The 17988-nt window shown below is 36.9% G+C and overlaps 1 protein-coding gene across 1 annotated transcript in view; it reads left to right on the top strand.

The window, feature by feature from the left end:
- Positions 1 to 14648, top strand: part of EPC2 (enhancer of polycomb homolog 2) — a gene marked incomplete at both ends in the record, with an annotated part of 49852 nt that extends 35204 nt beyond the window's left edge. Inside the window, 6 exons of the mRNA XM_082001595.1 lie at positions 2420 to 2565; positions 2662 to 3005; positions 9233 to 9369; positions 10944 to 11103; positions 12822 to 13155; positions 14576 to 14648. Coding sequence (XP_081857721.1) covers positions 2420 to 2565; positions 2662 to 3005; positions 9233 to 9369; positions 10944 to 11103; positions 12822 to 13155; positions 14576 to 14648 — 1194 coding nt within the window. The remainder of the gene's footprint in view (positions 1 to 2419; positions 2566 to 2661; positions 3006 to 9232; positions 9370 to 10943; positions 11104 to 12821; positions 13156 to 14575) is intronic.
- Positions 14649 to 17988: the final 3340 nt, after the last annotated feature.

The following is a 17988-nucleotide window of genomic DNA, read 5'->3' as shown; positions in this document are numbered from 1 at the left end:
TTCTGTTCCCATTTTTACCACCAAAGCTTTGATGATTTGGTGAATTCAAAGAAAATAATTTGCAGTTTCCACAAGAATTTTTCTCATTGTAGTGTTCCTCTGTAATTACCTGGAGGTAATGTAATATAATATGTGGCCAGCAGACCAATTCAGCCAATTTTAAGAAGAGAGAGGGTTTTTCTCCCCCCTCAGTTTTCTTAGCACTTTGTTTCTTCCCAGCTTGTAGAGCTTGTTAGAGTTAGGTACTAGTTGTCCCAGTTCTCAGACGTGCTGAGGGATCCTACTGGGACATTGAGTCTGCGATTGAAGCAGATGGGTTTAATTTGTTGAAGATCTCCCCCCCCCCCCCAATTAAGTAAAAGTTTGCTTTTGAAATCAGTGCAAAACTGTAGATGTATTGAAAAACATTAGGTTGCAATTGCAAGATTCTGCAGGGGACAGAGATTAATTATATGTCTCCTGACATCATCTCAGAACCACCAACAGTGAAATTTTTTACCAAGCATGTGCATATAGATGGAGAGCTTTAGACTGCAGAGGACCAAGAAAGGCAACACAACACTATAATGGGTCTGTTTTTTCTTTGCTTGCTTCCGGTGGGGAGAAAGAACTTACACAACAAAATAATTGTGTAACTGTGTTGCCTTTAAAGCCACTTATAGAGAAGTCATTTAGTCACTAGGTAGGCTGTTTCAGAAGCCCAAACAACCCCCGAAATACTGAAATTATAGCGTGAAGTTGTACTGAAAGTTCTTTGCACAGGTCAGATGTGAGCTGGCACCTGCTCCTGTGCTTGCTTTGCAGTGTCCTGCTGTGTTGCAGTCATTTCCACAATACCACAGACAACTTGATCTTTCCAAGAATATGTCATTATTTTAACTAATCTTATCCTTCTAAAGATTTATTAGTGGGTTATTTAAGATATACTTTTCTCTTTGTCACCCATTTTTTCTGTGATCTCTTAACTTGTTCTTTCAGTTTGGATGAAGTGGTTTTTTTAACCTGTTGATTCCTAATGTAGTCATCTTTTCTGCTTAGCTCCAGAGGATTAGCTGAAGCTTCTTTCTTGCTTAGAATTTATCATTTTCTTTTTTTTTTTGCCTTAGCTTGTGAGTTAACTCCTTTGCCAAAAGACGTTGAGATGACTGAAAACTTTTATTTTATTTTTTTTCCTGTTAATTTTCCATTGCTTTTTAGAAGCAGGTTATTTAACAGCCTTAATGTTAGCCTTCTGGGTTGTTTTTTTTTAAACTGCGGAAGCCATTTGAGTTTTGGTTAACTCTTAACATAAATTGATTGAATCTACAGCACTACTGTTGCTGTAGGTTTAACCTGATCACAAAAATGGATTACTTTAATGAATATTTATTAATCTGTCGTATAAGACATTTCAGCACACAGAATTTCTGCTTGTAAAGATTATGCTGTTTGAGTTCATAATTACAGCGAAGATATTAATGGAGTAATAAAAATGCCCTAAGGTAAGCTGATATGGCAAATACACTGTCAAGATCCAGTAATTGAATGCTGTGTATTGGAACAAAGGCCATTCAGATCAGCATCTGGTACCTTTCGCAGTTATGTGTTTCACAGGTAAAACTAAACTCCATTTCAGAAAACCTTTTGAAATTACCTACACACATAGGTTGCAAGCTGAGTTGGGAATTGTTGTCACTTTGCTTTGTACAGCTAGTGATTCAGCAGGATCCTTGATAAATGAAAAGGCCTTCATGGTATTTCCTTTGTCACAATAAGTACTAAAAGTATGCTTCTGTAGCGTGGTACTTAGCACTGGAGTTGTGCCTATAGCTTTGAGGTATTTCTGTCAATTATTTTTGATTAAACTCATTTTTACAGACAAAAGCTCTTATGCTACTGACCCTTACTAGCAGGATTAGACAAGTTCTTGAAAAGGGTAGGTCCTCAACTCATTACAAAATGTAGTCAAGATGCAGCCATGCCTGCAGGAAGTCCTTCGGCTTCTAAGAGCCTGAAGCTCAGAGGCTGTAACAAAATAAAACAAAAAAAATTGCTCCCTGTGTGTTATATCTTGTCATGAATCACCAAAAGAGCCATTATCAGACAGAAGGTACTGGGCCAGATAGACCTGTGTCTGAGTAGGACGATTTTATGTGCTGCTTGGTAGAATGAATTAATTCTGCCTTGTTCTGTATTTTGGTTGTGGCGTCTAATTTTATGACTAACCAAGGAAAAAGGATTTTCTGCTTCATGAATTCAGGCATTTTTTAACAAAAAAATCTTCCAAGTGAAGATCTGAGCATATTAATGAAGCGATAGTTCTGTGGGCATTTTCAGCATTTTCTATGCTGTAGCCTGTACTTGATAATCACTTCATGGTAACCTAACCAAAGTATGCTCTATAAATGAGTGCAAAATCCCTTTTCTTTTTTCTTTACAGCCTCGTTTGGACCAAACTAATTCTTCATATGAAAACTCAGAATTGGCAGAATTGGACAAACTGAGGTTCAGGCATTGCCTTACAACCCTTACAATTCCAAGAAGATGTATAGGATTTGCAAGAAGACGAATTGGCAGGGGTGGAAGGTACAGTTGTGTTAATTTTACTCTTCATTCCCCTTCAAAGGATAAAAGTATTAGAAAGAGATAGTTTAATGTCTTTTTTCATCCCCTTTTAATCAGGGTTATAATGGACCGAATATCCACAGAACATGATCCTGTCTTGAGACAGATTGACCCGGAAATGCTGAACAGTTTTTCAAGCTCTTCCCAGACTTTAGACTTTTCTTCTAATTTTTCACGGACCAATGCTTCCAATAAACGTTGTGAAAACAGACTGTCCCTTCCTGAAATACTAAGCAATATCAGATCATGTCGACTGCAGTGTTTTCAGCCAAGGCTACTAAATCTACAGGACAGTGATAGCGAAGAATGTACCTCAAGGAAACCAGGGCAGACTGTGAATAATAAAAGAGTTTCTGCAGCATCTGTAGCTTTATTGAACACCAGCAAGAATGGCATATCAGGTAGGCAAGGATTTGAATTCTTCTGGAACTTAAAATATTGAATTCCAGTGGTTTTACTTGTGACTAGACTGATAACATCTTCAGCAGTGATGTGTACGTAAACCAAAGATACAAGCTAATTATTTTGTATTTCGCAGAACATACAGAAATTTTCCACAAACAGTCCTCTTCCTCCTGCTTTTATTTCAGTTTCAATAGAAACTTGGTGAAGTGCTGGACTTGAACGTGCATTATCCAAAGGAGGGATTCTGCTCGTATTTAAGAATTGCTTAGGTGTGATTGACTCTTAAAGACGTTAATTGATCTAACCTTGCTTAAGGAGAGAAGAATGCCCTTCATAAATGCAAAAGAAAACCATTTGCTTTCTTGGGGTGGGTGGGAATGTCTCTTCTGTTGTCAGAGTTTTTCTTTCTAAAACTTGCCAAAACATCTCAGAAAACTCTAGTGGTAACCTAGTAAGCATGCTGAGCAAGCATGAAAAAGTCTGAAAAGAGCAATTTCTGTTGATATCTGTCATAGCAAAAATGTTGATGTTGGAAGGCTCTAATGATGCACCTTTCTGATTTTTTCAGAAAATCATCAGCTGTTGATTGATAGGAGATTGCCTTTTCCCTCACATGTCATTTCTCATTCTCATAGCTAATGTAGCCAGCTCTTACCATTCAGCTTTATGGCCTGATAGCTGCAGATGAGCAAGACGCATATAAATGGTTTTACAGTTAAAAAAAACCCAGAAGTTTCTTGTAGTATCTTCACAAGAATATAAAATATACACAACACTTCTGATCTTTGTAGACCCTTTGTTAGCAGTTTGGGTATAGAAGCACTAAAGTTGGCATAAAAGCCACCAAAAGAAAAAAATTGCTGTAAGCTTACATTAGCATCTTTACATCACTTGCTTCATGTGCTAGGAGTTGTAATTGCTTAAGTTTTAACATTGTCACTTTTTTGTAATCGTAAAAGGATGTATGGTTCTTTAAAAAGCTGAACAATTGGAGATAAGCCAAAAGAGATCTACTACCAGACATCAACAAGCATCTGAATGTTTTCTTACTCCATTGTGTATGTGCAGAATTAGATATTGTAAAACAGGATAATTAGATAATGTAACAGGCTGATTCTAAATTTCATAATTAACTTCATATGGATGTAGAATGGTCCATCACTTTCAAAATCAGTTGCAGGATTGGGTATTTGATCTTCATCAACATACCTTTAGAATTTATGTGTAGAAATTAAATTTCTTGAAGACAAAAGTGGTTTTCTCTCCATTATGGTTTTAAAAGACTGAGTGTTAGCTTAAGTAACATCAGTGTAGTACTGACATAAGCACAGAATATTTACTCTCAGAACTTATTTTCCAGTATAGTCATTGCAACCTTTATATCGTTCTTTCTCTCTCATTAAAAGATTTGCACAAGAATATTTTTCTGCTGTATAAAGAGAACAGACAGAATGTGCGATGGTCATATTTTGTATACATTTTTCTGTAAGAAACTTGAAGGGCTGGAGAGTTGCACCTGTAGCAGGAGGGGGCAGATTTATGTGATGGGATTATCAATAAGCATCAAGAGACATCATGTAAAAGCAAATGCAGTAAATAGAAAGGATAGTTTGTCAGCATTAAAGATACGAAACATGGTCTGTAAGCTGTAAGGAGCAATAAAGAATTTGCTGGTAGCTCTTTATATAACAAGAGCAAGTAATACTGGAAGGTTTTTGTTTGTATGCATAAAGTATGATGATACCAAGGTCAAAAAAGCTCCTTAAAAAGATACGGGTTAAGTTGATAATTTTTTTTTCTGTAGAATTTTTCATGATAATGTAATAAATACCAACTGATTCTTCAAGGATTAGCTAGATATAAAACTTTGAGGCTTTGAATTCTGTTCTGCAGTCCCTTCCCACCCTTCCCCCAAGGCTGGAGTCTGCCTAAAACTAGGAGAATGTTTTGGGGTGGAAGCTCATATGTGTGATTTTTAGTAGCATATGAAGAAATGAGTGAAGGAATAAGGTTGAAGAGATTTGTGAAATCTCCACACCTGGCTTTAGTATAAATGAAGATTGTAGCAGTGGAAAAGAATTCTAGTAGCTAGAGGAAAGATGGCACATAATGTTGTTCTCACTTTTGTTTTCTTATTTAAGTAGTATATTCAGTGAAAGGAGGGGGCCTGTGTTTTGGTAGGGAACTGTGTAGACAGCAGAAAGAAATGTCAGCCCTTCCTGATTCAGGTAGTACCATCAACAAGAATAAAAACCCTAAATTGTTGGTGCCACATGGCAAATCAGAGACAGACCTATGTACCCATGTGGACTAGCACTCCTGTACTTCAGGATTTGCCCTCTTAGGGGAAAGGAACTAAAGGAAAGGATAGAGAAGTATGCTTTTTCAATGATGGGAGAAATAGCTATAAATAAAAAAAAAGCATAAAACCAAATCTGATGGGTCTAAGCCACTTTGCAGAGGGATAATAATTAACATCTGTTATATAATGTTAGAAATCATATGAAGAATACATTTAGATTAGAAGAGAGATCAATCAGTAGTTGAAGTGCATAATGCAGGGAAGTTTATGGTTGTGGAAGACGTTTTTCTTTCCAGATTTAAATTACAAAACAGATCCTGTAATTCTGGTAAAGGATCAGATGCAATAGACAGCAGAAGTCTTCACCAAATAACTCAGCCAGTGAGAAGCACTGCTGTTAGATTTTTTTATTTTTTTTTTTTTTTTCCCCTTAGTAGTGCATACATTTTGGAAGGGCTGGTCAAAGCCTGGTTGTGCATTAAATCAGCACAGGTGCTGTCACTGCATTTATTAAAGTAATTCTGTTTGGGAGATGACTGAAATCTGTTGATTTTACAGCACACTTACCTGTAAGCATAAAGCTACCTCTAGAGGAAACAATGACAGTAGTTAAACTGATTGTTTTTGGTTTTTTCTTTTAGTTTAGAGAAGACTTGGAATTGCTTGCTTTGGTTTTCGGTGCACAAGAATATTTTAAAGTTACCTCTACATTATATTTTTCACTTGTATTAATAAAGTGACTCTTATGCTGGTATTTCCTTAAATGCTAGGCATTGTACAAACAGAAAGACAGACTTGTTTTTAAAATGTCTGACTAGTCTTTTCTTGAAAGTGTCTAATCAGTGTATGAATAAAGAACCACTGTTTCAAGCTAAATTATTCTCTTGCTCATGTTATAACAACTGCAAATGGGAAAACTGAATTTGAGGAACTTCAGGAGACAAGGTGACTGAAACAGTCTGATCCCTTTGGCCGGTTGGGTAAATGTTTTGTAGTCTTACACACTGTACCTGGAACAGTAAGCTGGTCTCTGCCAGAGACACCTTCAGAAAAATTCTCGGTTTAATCTAGAATGAGATCAACTGATGAGCCAGGGATACATCTGATCCTCAGTAGAGATGATGGAGGAAGGAAGTTACCAGGAATTTGTAGATGGTACTACTTAGGAGAGTGAAGTAATACTTAACCTGCTTGCTGAATTCCTAGAGCGCAACTCAGCTGATTTTTGGGACAGAAGAAAGAAGTAGACTTTAGGCAAAATCTTCAGCAATTTGTAGTACAGTCAGTAAGTTGCATTTGGCTTCCAGTCAGCTTCAGCTGCCAGGTATAGTGACCTGCTTAAATAGTTACCTGCTTAGTTACCATGTCCCTAGACACAAAAGACAACTGCAGATGATGGCGTTCTCAGTTGAAGAATTTTGCTTATGGAACAAGCTTTTACTTTTTAGAGGTATCTTTTTGCCAAAACTCAATAGCATGTAGAAGTAATTAATGAAGTACTACTTTTGAGGCTACCTGAAAGATGATCTTTGATTAAAGCCTCAAATCCTGGCTGTGGTAATATAGAAAATCCTGACACTCATCACCGGAAGCTAAAAATTCTGGTAAATAGACCCTTTTATAAGAAGTATAGAACACTTGCACTTAACTATAATCCTAAAGGCCATGTTGGGACATGATAGAGGTTTGGTGTTTTTTTTTCTTTAGGACCCCTCAGTGGTTTGATTTGGCAGAAACAAATGATATTAAATGTGCTAATGAACATCTGCTGTTTTGTAACAAGTCTAGCAGCTGAGTTCAGTCTGACCACTGAATAAATATCTGGTGATGGGTAGTGAACCGAGTGGAATTTAAACATGTAAAGGCAGAGTAAGCGATGACGACATTGCTATTGTAATGTTCCCTGCACCTTGTAGTAGAGTGTTTCATGACTTCATGGTCTGTGGCAAACTGAGAGGGAAGGGAGATTGAAAGCACAGGATTGATACATAGACTAAAGTAGACAATCCTCTGATGTAGAGACTGCTTTCTATGCTATCTCTTCATAGTGCATAGAAGAATGCAACTTTGAGGTCTGGATAAATACCCCTGTACTGCAGAAAAATAATAGCTAATTACAGCTAAATGCAATTCAGGTATTTCTTTGTACCGTTTAAGCTTATTCTAAAACACTTTTTTTTAAAACAAAAGACATGTTCTGGAATGTTACCTCAGAACTTAAAAATAGAAATACACATATATATGTAGTGTTCTGTAATGTTGTTCTTGGCTCTGTTGCCTTTAGTAATGCAACACGTTTTGGGAGACAGTTGTGAGGGAACTTAGCCGGTTTAGCTGACTGAACCTTGAGTTAAATGCTTGTAATAATAGGTAAGAATCCTCATGAGGAACCAAGTACAGCTAAATATGAATATTGATTGAAAAACTAAAATTGATTTTAGAGTAGGCTGGAAATTATAGTAAAATCTCGAGGATCTAGTAGGAGTAACTGCTTAAGTCATTGGATTTTTAAGTGCCCTCCTATCATGGTTGAAGTCTGTTTTACTAATGTAGCAGTAGAGAAGACATTTCAGTACTAACTTCTACACAGCCACAGTCTTAATTTTGGTTTTTATTCAGAATGGAATTTCAGGACAACCGCGAGTATTACACCTAGCAAACGAAAGAGCCAGACCCAAAAAAGTAGATCACTTAGTATCTTAATGTTAGGTCAGTGTCTCTTTGATAAGATGATATTCCTGCAGAATCCAGGTGTTTGAGGTGAATGACAGCTTCAATCTTGGAAAAATATAGTTCAGAATAAACTGCTGAAATGTAGTTAATGGGAATCTTTGAAAAATGGATTCTCTCTTTACTTCCTCCTAGGAGAACTTAGTTCTCAGGTTAGCCTCAGCTGCACAAACTCAGGTTTTAACATGAAATGCTTGACAGTATTTTCAATTTATCAAGTGTGCAGTTCTTCAGGGGGAGAATATTGAGAACAGCTTTTCTGACTTCACCATTCCCTTCACTTGTTGAGTGTGATACTACTGGGGTTGCATTAACCTGGTTCTCATAAATAAGCAAAAGTATTATGTCACTCTTAAACTCTTACTCCATTAAAAAAAAAAAAAAAGAGGAAAAACCTGTTCAGGTGAAACTTAAGCATTTTCTTCGGAAAGGAAAAAGTGTGAAATAGGAGGTTCAAACTGGATTTGCTAAATAAACAGAGCTTTGTGATCTTTGCAAACATTTACTGAGTTTTAGACCTGGAGCGTAGCTTTGTCCCTGTCTCTCTATATTAGTTTATAGCCCTTTCAAGTGAGGGTTGGTATGGAACTGTATACAAACTATTTAAATATATAAATTCTGGTTGTGCTGTTGAAGTAGGTGTTCTCAAATGCCAGGTGTATGCTTCCTTTAGAGTCCATTCTGGAGTCAGAGAAAAGGACAATTATGAGGAACTGTAGGAAGGAAAGCTGTACAGCAATAAGCAGAGAGCATTTACTGGGGGAGAAGACATGCAGCTCAGCCCAGTGTACTTCTTCCTCAGCTATGATTTTTAGGACATGCTTCTTTTTTTTTTCTTTTTTTTTCTTTTTTTTTTTCTTTTTTCTGAAAGCCAGGAAAATCATTTCTTTAAGCTTTTGCTTAAAGCTACTGGAGAGAAACCTACCAAAGATAGAAACTACTTAAAAGTAATGAAAGTTATGAATCATTTTGTTATAAATTGATTCAATGCTAAAAAGAACACAACAAACAAATCTAGCTTGACCTTTCCTTTACATAAGAATATATGAAGATCTTTGCAAGCATCTAACGCAACGTATGTTGCCTTCAAGCACTTGTTATCCAACACAGATGCACTCTTGCATTTTAGATGTATTTTTGTTTTGTTTTGTGCAGGCCTATTTAACGCTAGCTTCACTTTCTTTTCTGTAGTAACAGGGGGTATCACAGAGGAACAATTTCAGACACATCAACAGCAGTTAGTTCAAATGCAGAGGCAACAACTTGCTCAGCTTCAGCAGAAACAGCAATCTCAGCATTCCTCGCAACAGACACATCCGAAAGCACAGGTAATGCACCTTAAATGTTGCCATATGCTGACATCTTCCTTTTTGCTTACTATGTTTTTTCGCCTCTATTACAAGCTAAATATAACACTTGAGTAAATATGTTAAAATTTAGAGTGGGTGTAGAATGGGTTTTAGTCAAGATGCTTTTCCAGTTTGCTGGGTAGTGCTCAGAAGGCAGCTTGTGCTGTAGCTAGTACAAATACCTTGCTTTCATTTTTGTGTTTCAAATGAGATAATATTTTAAGTTTCAACATCAAAACCTGTTGGTTTTTTTGTAAAGTTAAGTATCATGGCTACATTTTAAAAGTTGAGTAAGAGACTTCATATTTTAATGCTAGTTGCGTCCACAGAGTCGGTCAGTGTAGAAATGCCCAGTTTTCTGTCAAGTCACACTGTTTCTTCCTCCTTTGTATAAGTGCTCTGAAGATACTTCTTTATTAAAACTACTTTATGAGGTAATCTGTTATGGACAGATATTCAGTGAGTACTAAAAATTGGTAGCTTCTGAGAGGAAAAAGGTAGTTTTGCATATTTAATTTGATTCCTTCCCCCTCTCTGTCCCCAGTGTTCCTACTTCTTTCTTCTAAAAGAATCACATTTTTCCTCCTAATGCCTTGCAAGGGAAGAATAGATTGTTTTCTGTTGAGCTTAGTTTTCTCTTAAGTTTCTTACCAAGAAAATATAAAAGCTGTTGCTATTGTCTGTTACCAGGAAAACTTATTTTACTTTTGAGCTTATTGTATCTAATTGCCAGTGCTGTTTGTCACTTGCCCTCACTGTTTTCTACTTTGATTATTCAGGGATTCTGTATTGACAGTTACCGATTAATTTTTTTTTTTTTGGTAAGGATAAAGACATGATACCAGGACGTTTTAAATAACAGGAATGAATTTTGGATTTTTAAGACACTATGGATGTCTATGGAAAGTAATTTTCTTAGTTAATATAAATTGAAATTGCAGAATGATACATTCAGCCATTTCAGGGTGTCTTTCCAGTACTTACCATTCTTTCAGAGAAACTGGACTAATAGAGGATGTATACTTCCAGCGTGCGGTGGACAGTTATGTGGTGGTACAAATTACTCTGAGAATGAATGTACCATAAATACTGAAAATTCTTTAGACTTGCAGTTGTAGTATATTTGCTGCCTGGAGACAGAAGAGAGAAGGAAACTTAAGGCATAGTTGTTTTCTTAGAGGAAACTTCTCAAACACATAGAATGATAAAATGGTTTGGGTTGGAATGGACCTTGAAAGATCCTCTAGTTCCAACCCCCCTTTGTCATGGGCTAAACAGCACCTTGTGGAAGTGATCTGTTGTGCTAAGAACTGCATTTGCCACTGATGGCTGAATTAGGCAGGACGTGCTCAACACTCATTTGGACACTAACTTTCAACTTTTCATCAGACTTGTGATACAGAAATATTTAATGTTACAGTGCATTAGAACATGTTTAGAAAGTGTGTTTGTTTATTTGCTGGTAATTGTGCATTATAGCAATCCTAATGTGGTATTTCATTTTGTACTTAGGTGATTATAAAGAAAAAATACGGGTTTTTTTATTCCCACAGGGCTCCAGCACCTCCGACTGTATGTCGAAAACACTTGATTCAGCCAGTGCCCACTTTGCTGCATCTGCAGTGGTTAGTGCACCTGCTCCTAGTCGCAGTGAGGTAACAAAGGAACAAAACACCAGCCACAACAATATTAATGGTGTTGTCCAGCCTTCAGGTGATGATTTCTTAAAACTCATGGTCTAGTGTGAGCTGAGAATATGTCAACTGATCTTATTTCTGATTTCTAAAATACTGTTTAATAAACAAAACAAAAACCTCAAATATATTAGTTGTGATAGACTAAATATTGTTCTTTAAAATACTTTTGTGCAATGGAATATGGGTTTCTATGGTAATACAACTACCAAATGTTCTTTTACACTGGAAGAGCATTGTTTCTATTTTCTTTTGTAGGCTTTTATCCTTTACTAATCTGTTATGATCAGAAGTGTAAGTGACAGCATTTTAAAAACTGTGTGAATGTGCAATTTAAAAAAAATCAATTGCTTAAAACATTAAGTACTTTGAGGAGGAAATAGAAAAGTTTTGCTATATTATTTGGTCATTATCTCACTTGTGTATTCAGACAAAAACGCACTAATCAACTACTTCTAGCAGTTCTTTTGACATTGCTGTAAGTTTCAGATTTCATTGCATTTAGGATTCCTCCCAGCTTTGAGCAAAAGTTGAGACATGGGCATCCACTACCTTCCCCCCTGCCTCTGAACCTCCATTGCCAGAAGGCAGTAATGCCAGTCATGCTGGTGCAGTAGCCATGTTGCTGAGAGACAAATGTTGTTTGGAATTTGACAGCTATAACAAATAAAAGGCTTTCAGAGTAATTTGTTGTTTTAACAGCTTATGATGTGATTAGTTTTATAGACCTTCTGCCAGGCTGGGTTGATAATAATATGAAATGAACAGAAGGGGAAAAAAACACAACTGAATAAAATCAATATAGTGGAACAGTTCCAGGAAAGCAAAATATATCTATGTATCATTCTCTAAGATCACATCTGAGAGGGTTATGTTTTGAGGGGTATAAGATCAGGCACATGGTAGAGTACCATGCCGGTACATGGTACACAGCTTTACGGTTGATGAAAACCACTGCAACTATTGCACATATAAAATTAGACTTCCGTTACTGTTCCAGAGCTGTAAGTGGCAACGATGTAAAATAGCTATTGCTATTTAGGATAGGAAGATTTGTAAATTAATTGAAAGCGGATTGTTTTTTCAGGAATAAGAATCTAGGGGAAAATGTATCTAGCTCCTTTATGATCAAAATCAGACCAGTGAATAGCTAGGATACCAAGATGAAACTTGATGACCTCTAGTTTGAATACACACTGTGAAACCTGAAGTTTCTCCCAGCTCAGAAGTGCAAACGGAGCACTGCAGCATAATCTGAAAGGAGTCTTCTACTTTGCCTAGTCTTAGACCCCTAGTTTTGCAGCCTTGAGCGACACTGGTCCCCAGAACCTCTTTATGTTGCCAGCAGAACAAGGTAAGAGTAAGGAGGTGATTCAGTGCATCAGAATTTGGTTTCACAGTTGGTCTTTGAGGTTGCCTAGCTAAGGTGTTCCCCATTCAATTTACTTTTATGGGGAATGTTGCCACTTTAATGCAAGGCATCTAAAATGAGGTGTACAAATCTGGGCAATATAAAAGTTCTTTGTTCTTCTGGTAACTTTGGTGTTCTTGTGAATGAAAAAACCCATGAAATATTTCTAATGTTAGCTAGAAATAGTTCTAAAATTTTACATTTTGTGAATCTTTAAAAAACAGATTCTTGCACAATTCCAGCGACATACATACTTTGGGGTTAATCTTTGGCTTTGAATCTAAGGGATGGCATATTTTTAATTAACACCATTTGTTTTGTAACAGGAACCTCTAGAACTTTGTACTCCACCAACATGGCTTTATCATCCAGCCCAGGGATTTCAACTGTACAGCTTGTAAGGACAGTTGGCCACACCACCACAAACCACTTAATTCCCGCGTTGTGCACAAGCAGCCCTCAAACGCTTCCCATGAACAATTCTTGCCTGACGAATGCAGTGCACCTCAACAACGTCAGTGTTGTTTCTCCGGTCAATGTGCATATCAACACACGGACTTCAGCACCGTCGCCAACAGCCTTAAAACTTGCCACAGTTGCTGCCAGTATGGACAGAGTGCCAAAGGTAACTCCCAGCAGTGCCATCAGCAGTATAGCACGGTAAGTGTGTAGCAAGCTGGAGCAGTTTTAAATTACGTTTGTGCTACATAAATATCTCCATACGTGTGCCCAACTCTGCGCTAGAGCACTGAATAGAATTGTTTCCACCTCTAAGAGACTTCTCAGTGTCGGTAGCTTCAACTTCACGAAAATGTCCAGCTGTTGGCATCTTCAGTGTGACCGTGACAAACCACAAGAGCTGATGCAAGACCATCTTTTTGCAGATTAACCCCCAAATAATTTGCACTGATTTTAGGCTCCAGTAGTTTTGGTAAACTTACATTGTGTTTAAAATGGCTTCATTTTAACCGTTTTCATTTTTTCCTTCTCATGCAGCACTTGCAAGTAGGTTCTGTCAAACTGGCCACATGTTCTCTCCACGACATTTTGTACCCATATTGTAAGATGCAGGCTGGCACGTACCTATTTTATATATACATATGGATACTTGCGTTACATATTCATGTAAACTCTAAACCAGAGATGTGCCAGCCTGCATGTTACGTATATAGATGGGTATTTATTCTTATTGGACAGCAGCACTATTATTTCAGGATACTTAGAAGATGTTTCACAGGAGTGGCAGGAGCTTGCAGTTGGCTACTTTTTCTGAAAATTATGATATCTGGGCTTTGTTTTAAGTCTCTGCTGGCTTGTATGATGTTTTTAAAAAAAAAAAGTCACATTATGAATTAGAAAAGTAAAAAATGGATATTAGCAAATATGGCTTACTGATTATCTTATAATGCTTCTGAAGAAGTTGCAAAGAGCTTTTTGAGATGGAAAATTGCATGTCTAATTTGGTCACTGCATAGATTGAGGAAAAGGTATTTTAAAATTGGCAATTGTGCCTTAAAGCATACTTCTATATCATTAATGCATTTAGTTCTTACTTCCCTCAAGTCAGAGGGGTATTTCAAGTCATGTCAGGAAATGCCTGAAAAGTACCACCGTAGCTGAATAGGTCTTAGGCTTCTCTACAGAGAATGATAATAAAGTAGAAAAATATTTAAGATTTCTTGCACTAGTGCTAAAGCAGAATTGGGGTGTGTGTGGGGGGAAATACATTAAAACAGTGCTTTGCTCACTAATGGAATAACTGATCCCAAGTCATGACGGTGTAGCTTGACTTTGTTCCTTCAGGAGGCTTTTCGGTACTCTTATGCATCATTTAGGCTGGTCATTTACAGTTAAATGCAATAATCTTGTAGAAGGGACTGCGCTGTTAGTGGAGTAAAAGCAGTTCTTAAATGCCAATATTTAGTTTTAAATAATCTGTTTCTCGTGTGTGTGTTAAGGTTTCTCCCTGATCCAGGCGACAGCTGTGTAAAAACACATAGCGCATGTAAGAAGTTATTAAAACGGCATAAGGAAATACTGATGTTCTAGCTGTACATACTGAATATTTCTTTTATTGCAGAGAGAACCATGAACCAGAACGACTGGGTTTAAATGGCATAGCAGAGACAACAGTAGCCATGGAAGTGACATAACCTCAACCCAGTGTCTCAACCTGTACTAATGGTGTAGTCATTTATATTCCAACTGAATGCAAAATACAGCACTCTGTGGATCACAGAGAACTGAAATGGACCTAAATGGACTATCATTATATCGTGTATTAAGTCGATATATAATGTAAATTTTGTAAAATTGGGAAAATCACTACCTTGTAAAATAGTTTATTTGTATCATCAATATTATTTCTGTTACTTGAATAGTAGATATTCATCATCATGCTTTTGCACTTGAATTTGCAACTGAATGGATTAAAAAATAATTCTTTAATGGGATCATGAGCATGAAATGGGATCCTGCATCACTTGTTTTAACTATTTATTTTGCCATGTTTACATTTTGTATCTTGTACAAATAAATCCAACTTTGTGTCTAAAAAAGAAAGTTAAAGATTCATAGCTAGGAAACAAAATTCTTGTAATTTTTTTCTAAAGGAAATGTAAAGTTTTCACTTGGTTCATTTTGTTTCACAATTTGACTAGATGGACTTTTTGGTAAATACTTTAGTGGCATTTCACTGTCAAATATGAAGTTCAAGGCAAAATAGTATTTTCTATTACTGTGCAGGGGAAAGGGATGGATCGATACATGCAAATTTAATGTAGTAACTCACTTTTCCATATATTTTGAATGTATATTTCTATTTATAATACCAGTTTATAAAAAATAATTACACAGGAAAAAAACCTGACTAGGGAGATTATGCATCTAGCGCACATGAACTTGTGCAGATATGAGAAAATTTTCGACTGATTACATTTTATCTGAAGACTGCATATTTTAACCGGCTTTAAAACTGTAACACACCACATAAAGGATATTTTACCAGGTATGTATTGCATTATATATCATTGCAATAATTAATTATTGGATGTCTAGATATCGAGCCATCCCAGGTGGTGGGGGGGAGGGAGGGTTGTGGCAAGATTGTCTTTTCAACTTTGGAGAGTTTTCCTGTGGCTACAAGGCAAGTAACGGGTTGGAAAAAGTCTGACTGTAAGCGTTGGACACCTTCGTAGTGTAGTGTTTTAGTGACTTTTTTTATACGGTTCTTGTAAATTAGATACGTGTAGTGGTGTTTCAGAATGTTTGTTTATGCACTAGTTCAGACAACTTTCCCTGTTACTTGTTCTTGATAAGTGAAAACTGCAGGGAAATAAAAATACATATCAAAACATGGACACGTTGCATATGTGTTTATTTCACAACGTGCAAGCAGTATCAGTGTAAATTTTGGAGGATGTTAGTGGTGGTTTGATGGTTTTGACCACAGCATATGCACTATTTTCCAAAAGGTTTCAGCTTCTGTGATTATTTCCTGTGCTTACAGTGTGCAGAAGGGGAGGGATGGTCTGGGAGTTGTGACCTGAGGCCTGGGAATAATCGGGACGAGACAGTTGTTCTGCCAGAGAAACTTCGGCTGTAACTTTGGGCAAACAGTCTGAACTTTCTGCTGTTTGGTTCTCCTCCTGTAATTTGGATAATGTTTCTGTATTTCTTATAAATAGTAGAGTCATTGAGGTTGGAAGGAACCTCAGGACACTGCCTAGTCCAGCACCCTGCAAAGGGAGGTCAAGCTGTGATTTTTGCCTATATATGATGCAGTCAGTGTATTTTTCCTCTTAGCTTTTTATATAAAGAGCTATTTTTAATCCAAGTTGTGTTTAAACATGTTTTGTCTTACATTCTGTAAGTTAAAAGTTCTGACAGTTAAAAACACTTGCAGAGCTTTAAATACTGGGAGCTTGTCAAAAAACTTGGGCGTCTAAAATGAACTATTTTTTGCTTAACTGATGCTTGATTTTCTATTCAGTATGAAGTCCACAAGGAGAGATGATAATAGATCATATCTGTGGAGAATAGCCAGAGGAACCCACGATGCTTCAGTGTCGCTGCCTCAGTCAGGCAAGGCGTGATGGCAGGGTTGGGGATGTGCCAGCGCACACTTCATAGAATCATAGGAAGGGACCTTGAAGATCATCTAGCTGCTTCATCATTCTTTCTGCACCATGCCTTCACTGGAACTGCTGCTCCCTGACAAATTGTTCTTTACATGTACATGATCTACCTGTGTCTGAGGCTTTCTGTAGAACTAGGTTCATTCTGGGAATGACTATGACCTATGTACTCTGAAGTATGAATGAATTTTTTTTGAAAGCAGAATTGTTGCAAAACTGAGTCTGAAAAAGCAAAAAGAAGTTATTCTCCTTGATATATCAAAATAACCTTGCTTCTTTAACATATTCCCTAAGTCCTTTTGAGGTTTAATGAAAATGTGAAGTCATTTCTTCTGCGCATTGGAAGTTGTACGCTTGGCAAATGACAGCTACTGAGCTCTGTGGTATAGACTCTTCTCACTACAAACGTTGATCACTTTCATGGTAAATTGGACCGAAAATGTCTCCAAGATTGCTGTATGTCTATGACTTGGTATAGTCTAATCCTCATCTAATTACTTAAAAGCTCCAGCTCAAGGGTTTTTTAACTTTTAATAGGTTCTGGAAAAATGCGAGGTGGAGAAAAGGATTTCATAAACTCCAAAGGCTATACGTTAAGTGTGCCATATGCTGAATGAGTTTCACTTAAAGGATTAGTATTGATGTAGCTTTACTGTAAAGTAGAGCTATAATAGTCATCTTTAAGAATTTCTAGCCATTAATTGTGTGCTTCAAGTGCAGGAAAAGGGAGTGTGATGAATAATACTGTAGTCCATTGAAATCTTCATTTAAAAAGTGGTGTTATAAAGTCTACTTTCTCCTGATACTGGTACGCAGCAGCAGAATACCAGTGACTGAGTTACTTGTGTGTGCTGTTTTGGAAGTATGTGTTAAGGATGTGATACTATTCTTTTTTAATTCCCTTATTTGAATGTCGTGCATATCTGCAATATGACATGAATAGTGATTTCTGCTTTACTATGTATTAGGGAGTGTTGTTCAGGTAGGATATTTGAATGCAGTTTATCTACAGCAATTTAGATTTGACTTCAAGTGTAATGTGCAGAGTTTTCCCTTGGATGCCAGATACTAGAAAATTATGATTCTTTTTTTCTAATAAGGCTTATCTAATTTATTTAATCTATAGATTGACTGGAGTTTTGGTATGTGTTTAATTGGAGGCATCTTGTTTCTAGTTCTGCTTTAGGGCTTTTCCTTCATTTTCCAGACAACAGCTGACCAATATCCTGTTCTGTTTGCAGAGCTGTCCCTTTTTTTTAATCCTCTACAGTTGACTGTATGTGTGGGTTTCTCCCCCCTTGCTCCAAACAAGATGACAGTTGCTGCAGCCCTCTGCGGTTTTCCTAAGGCGCTGACT

The sequence above is a fragment of the Phaethon aethereus genome (assembly GCF_964289735.1).
Source record: "Phaethon aethereus genome assembly, chromosome: 6".
Taxonomy (NCBI): Eukaryota; Metazoa; Chordata; class Aves; order Phaethontiformes; family Phaethontidae; genus Phaethon; species Phaethon aethereus.
Note: the sequence above shows the minus strand (reverse complement) of the source record. Positions and strands in the feature narration are given on the sequence as shown.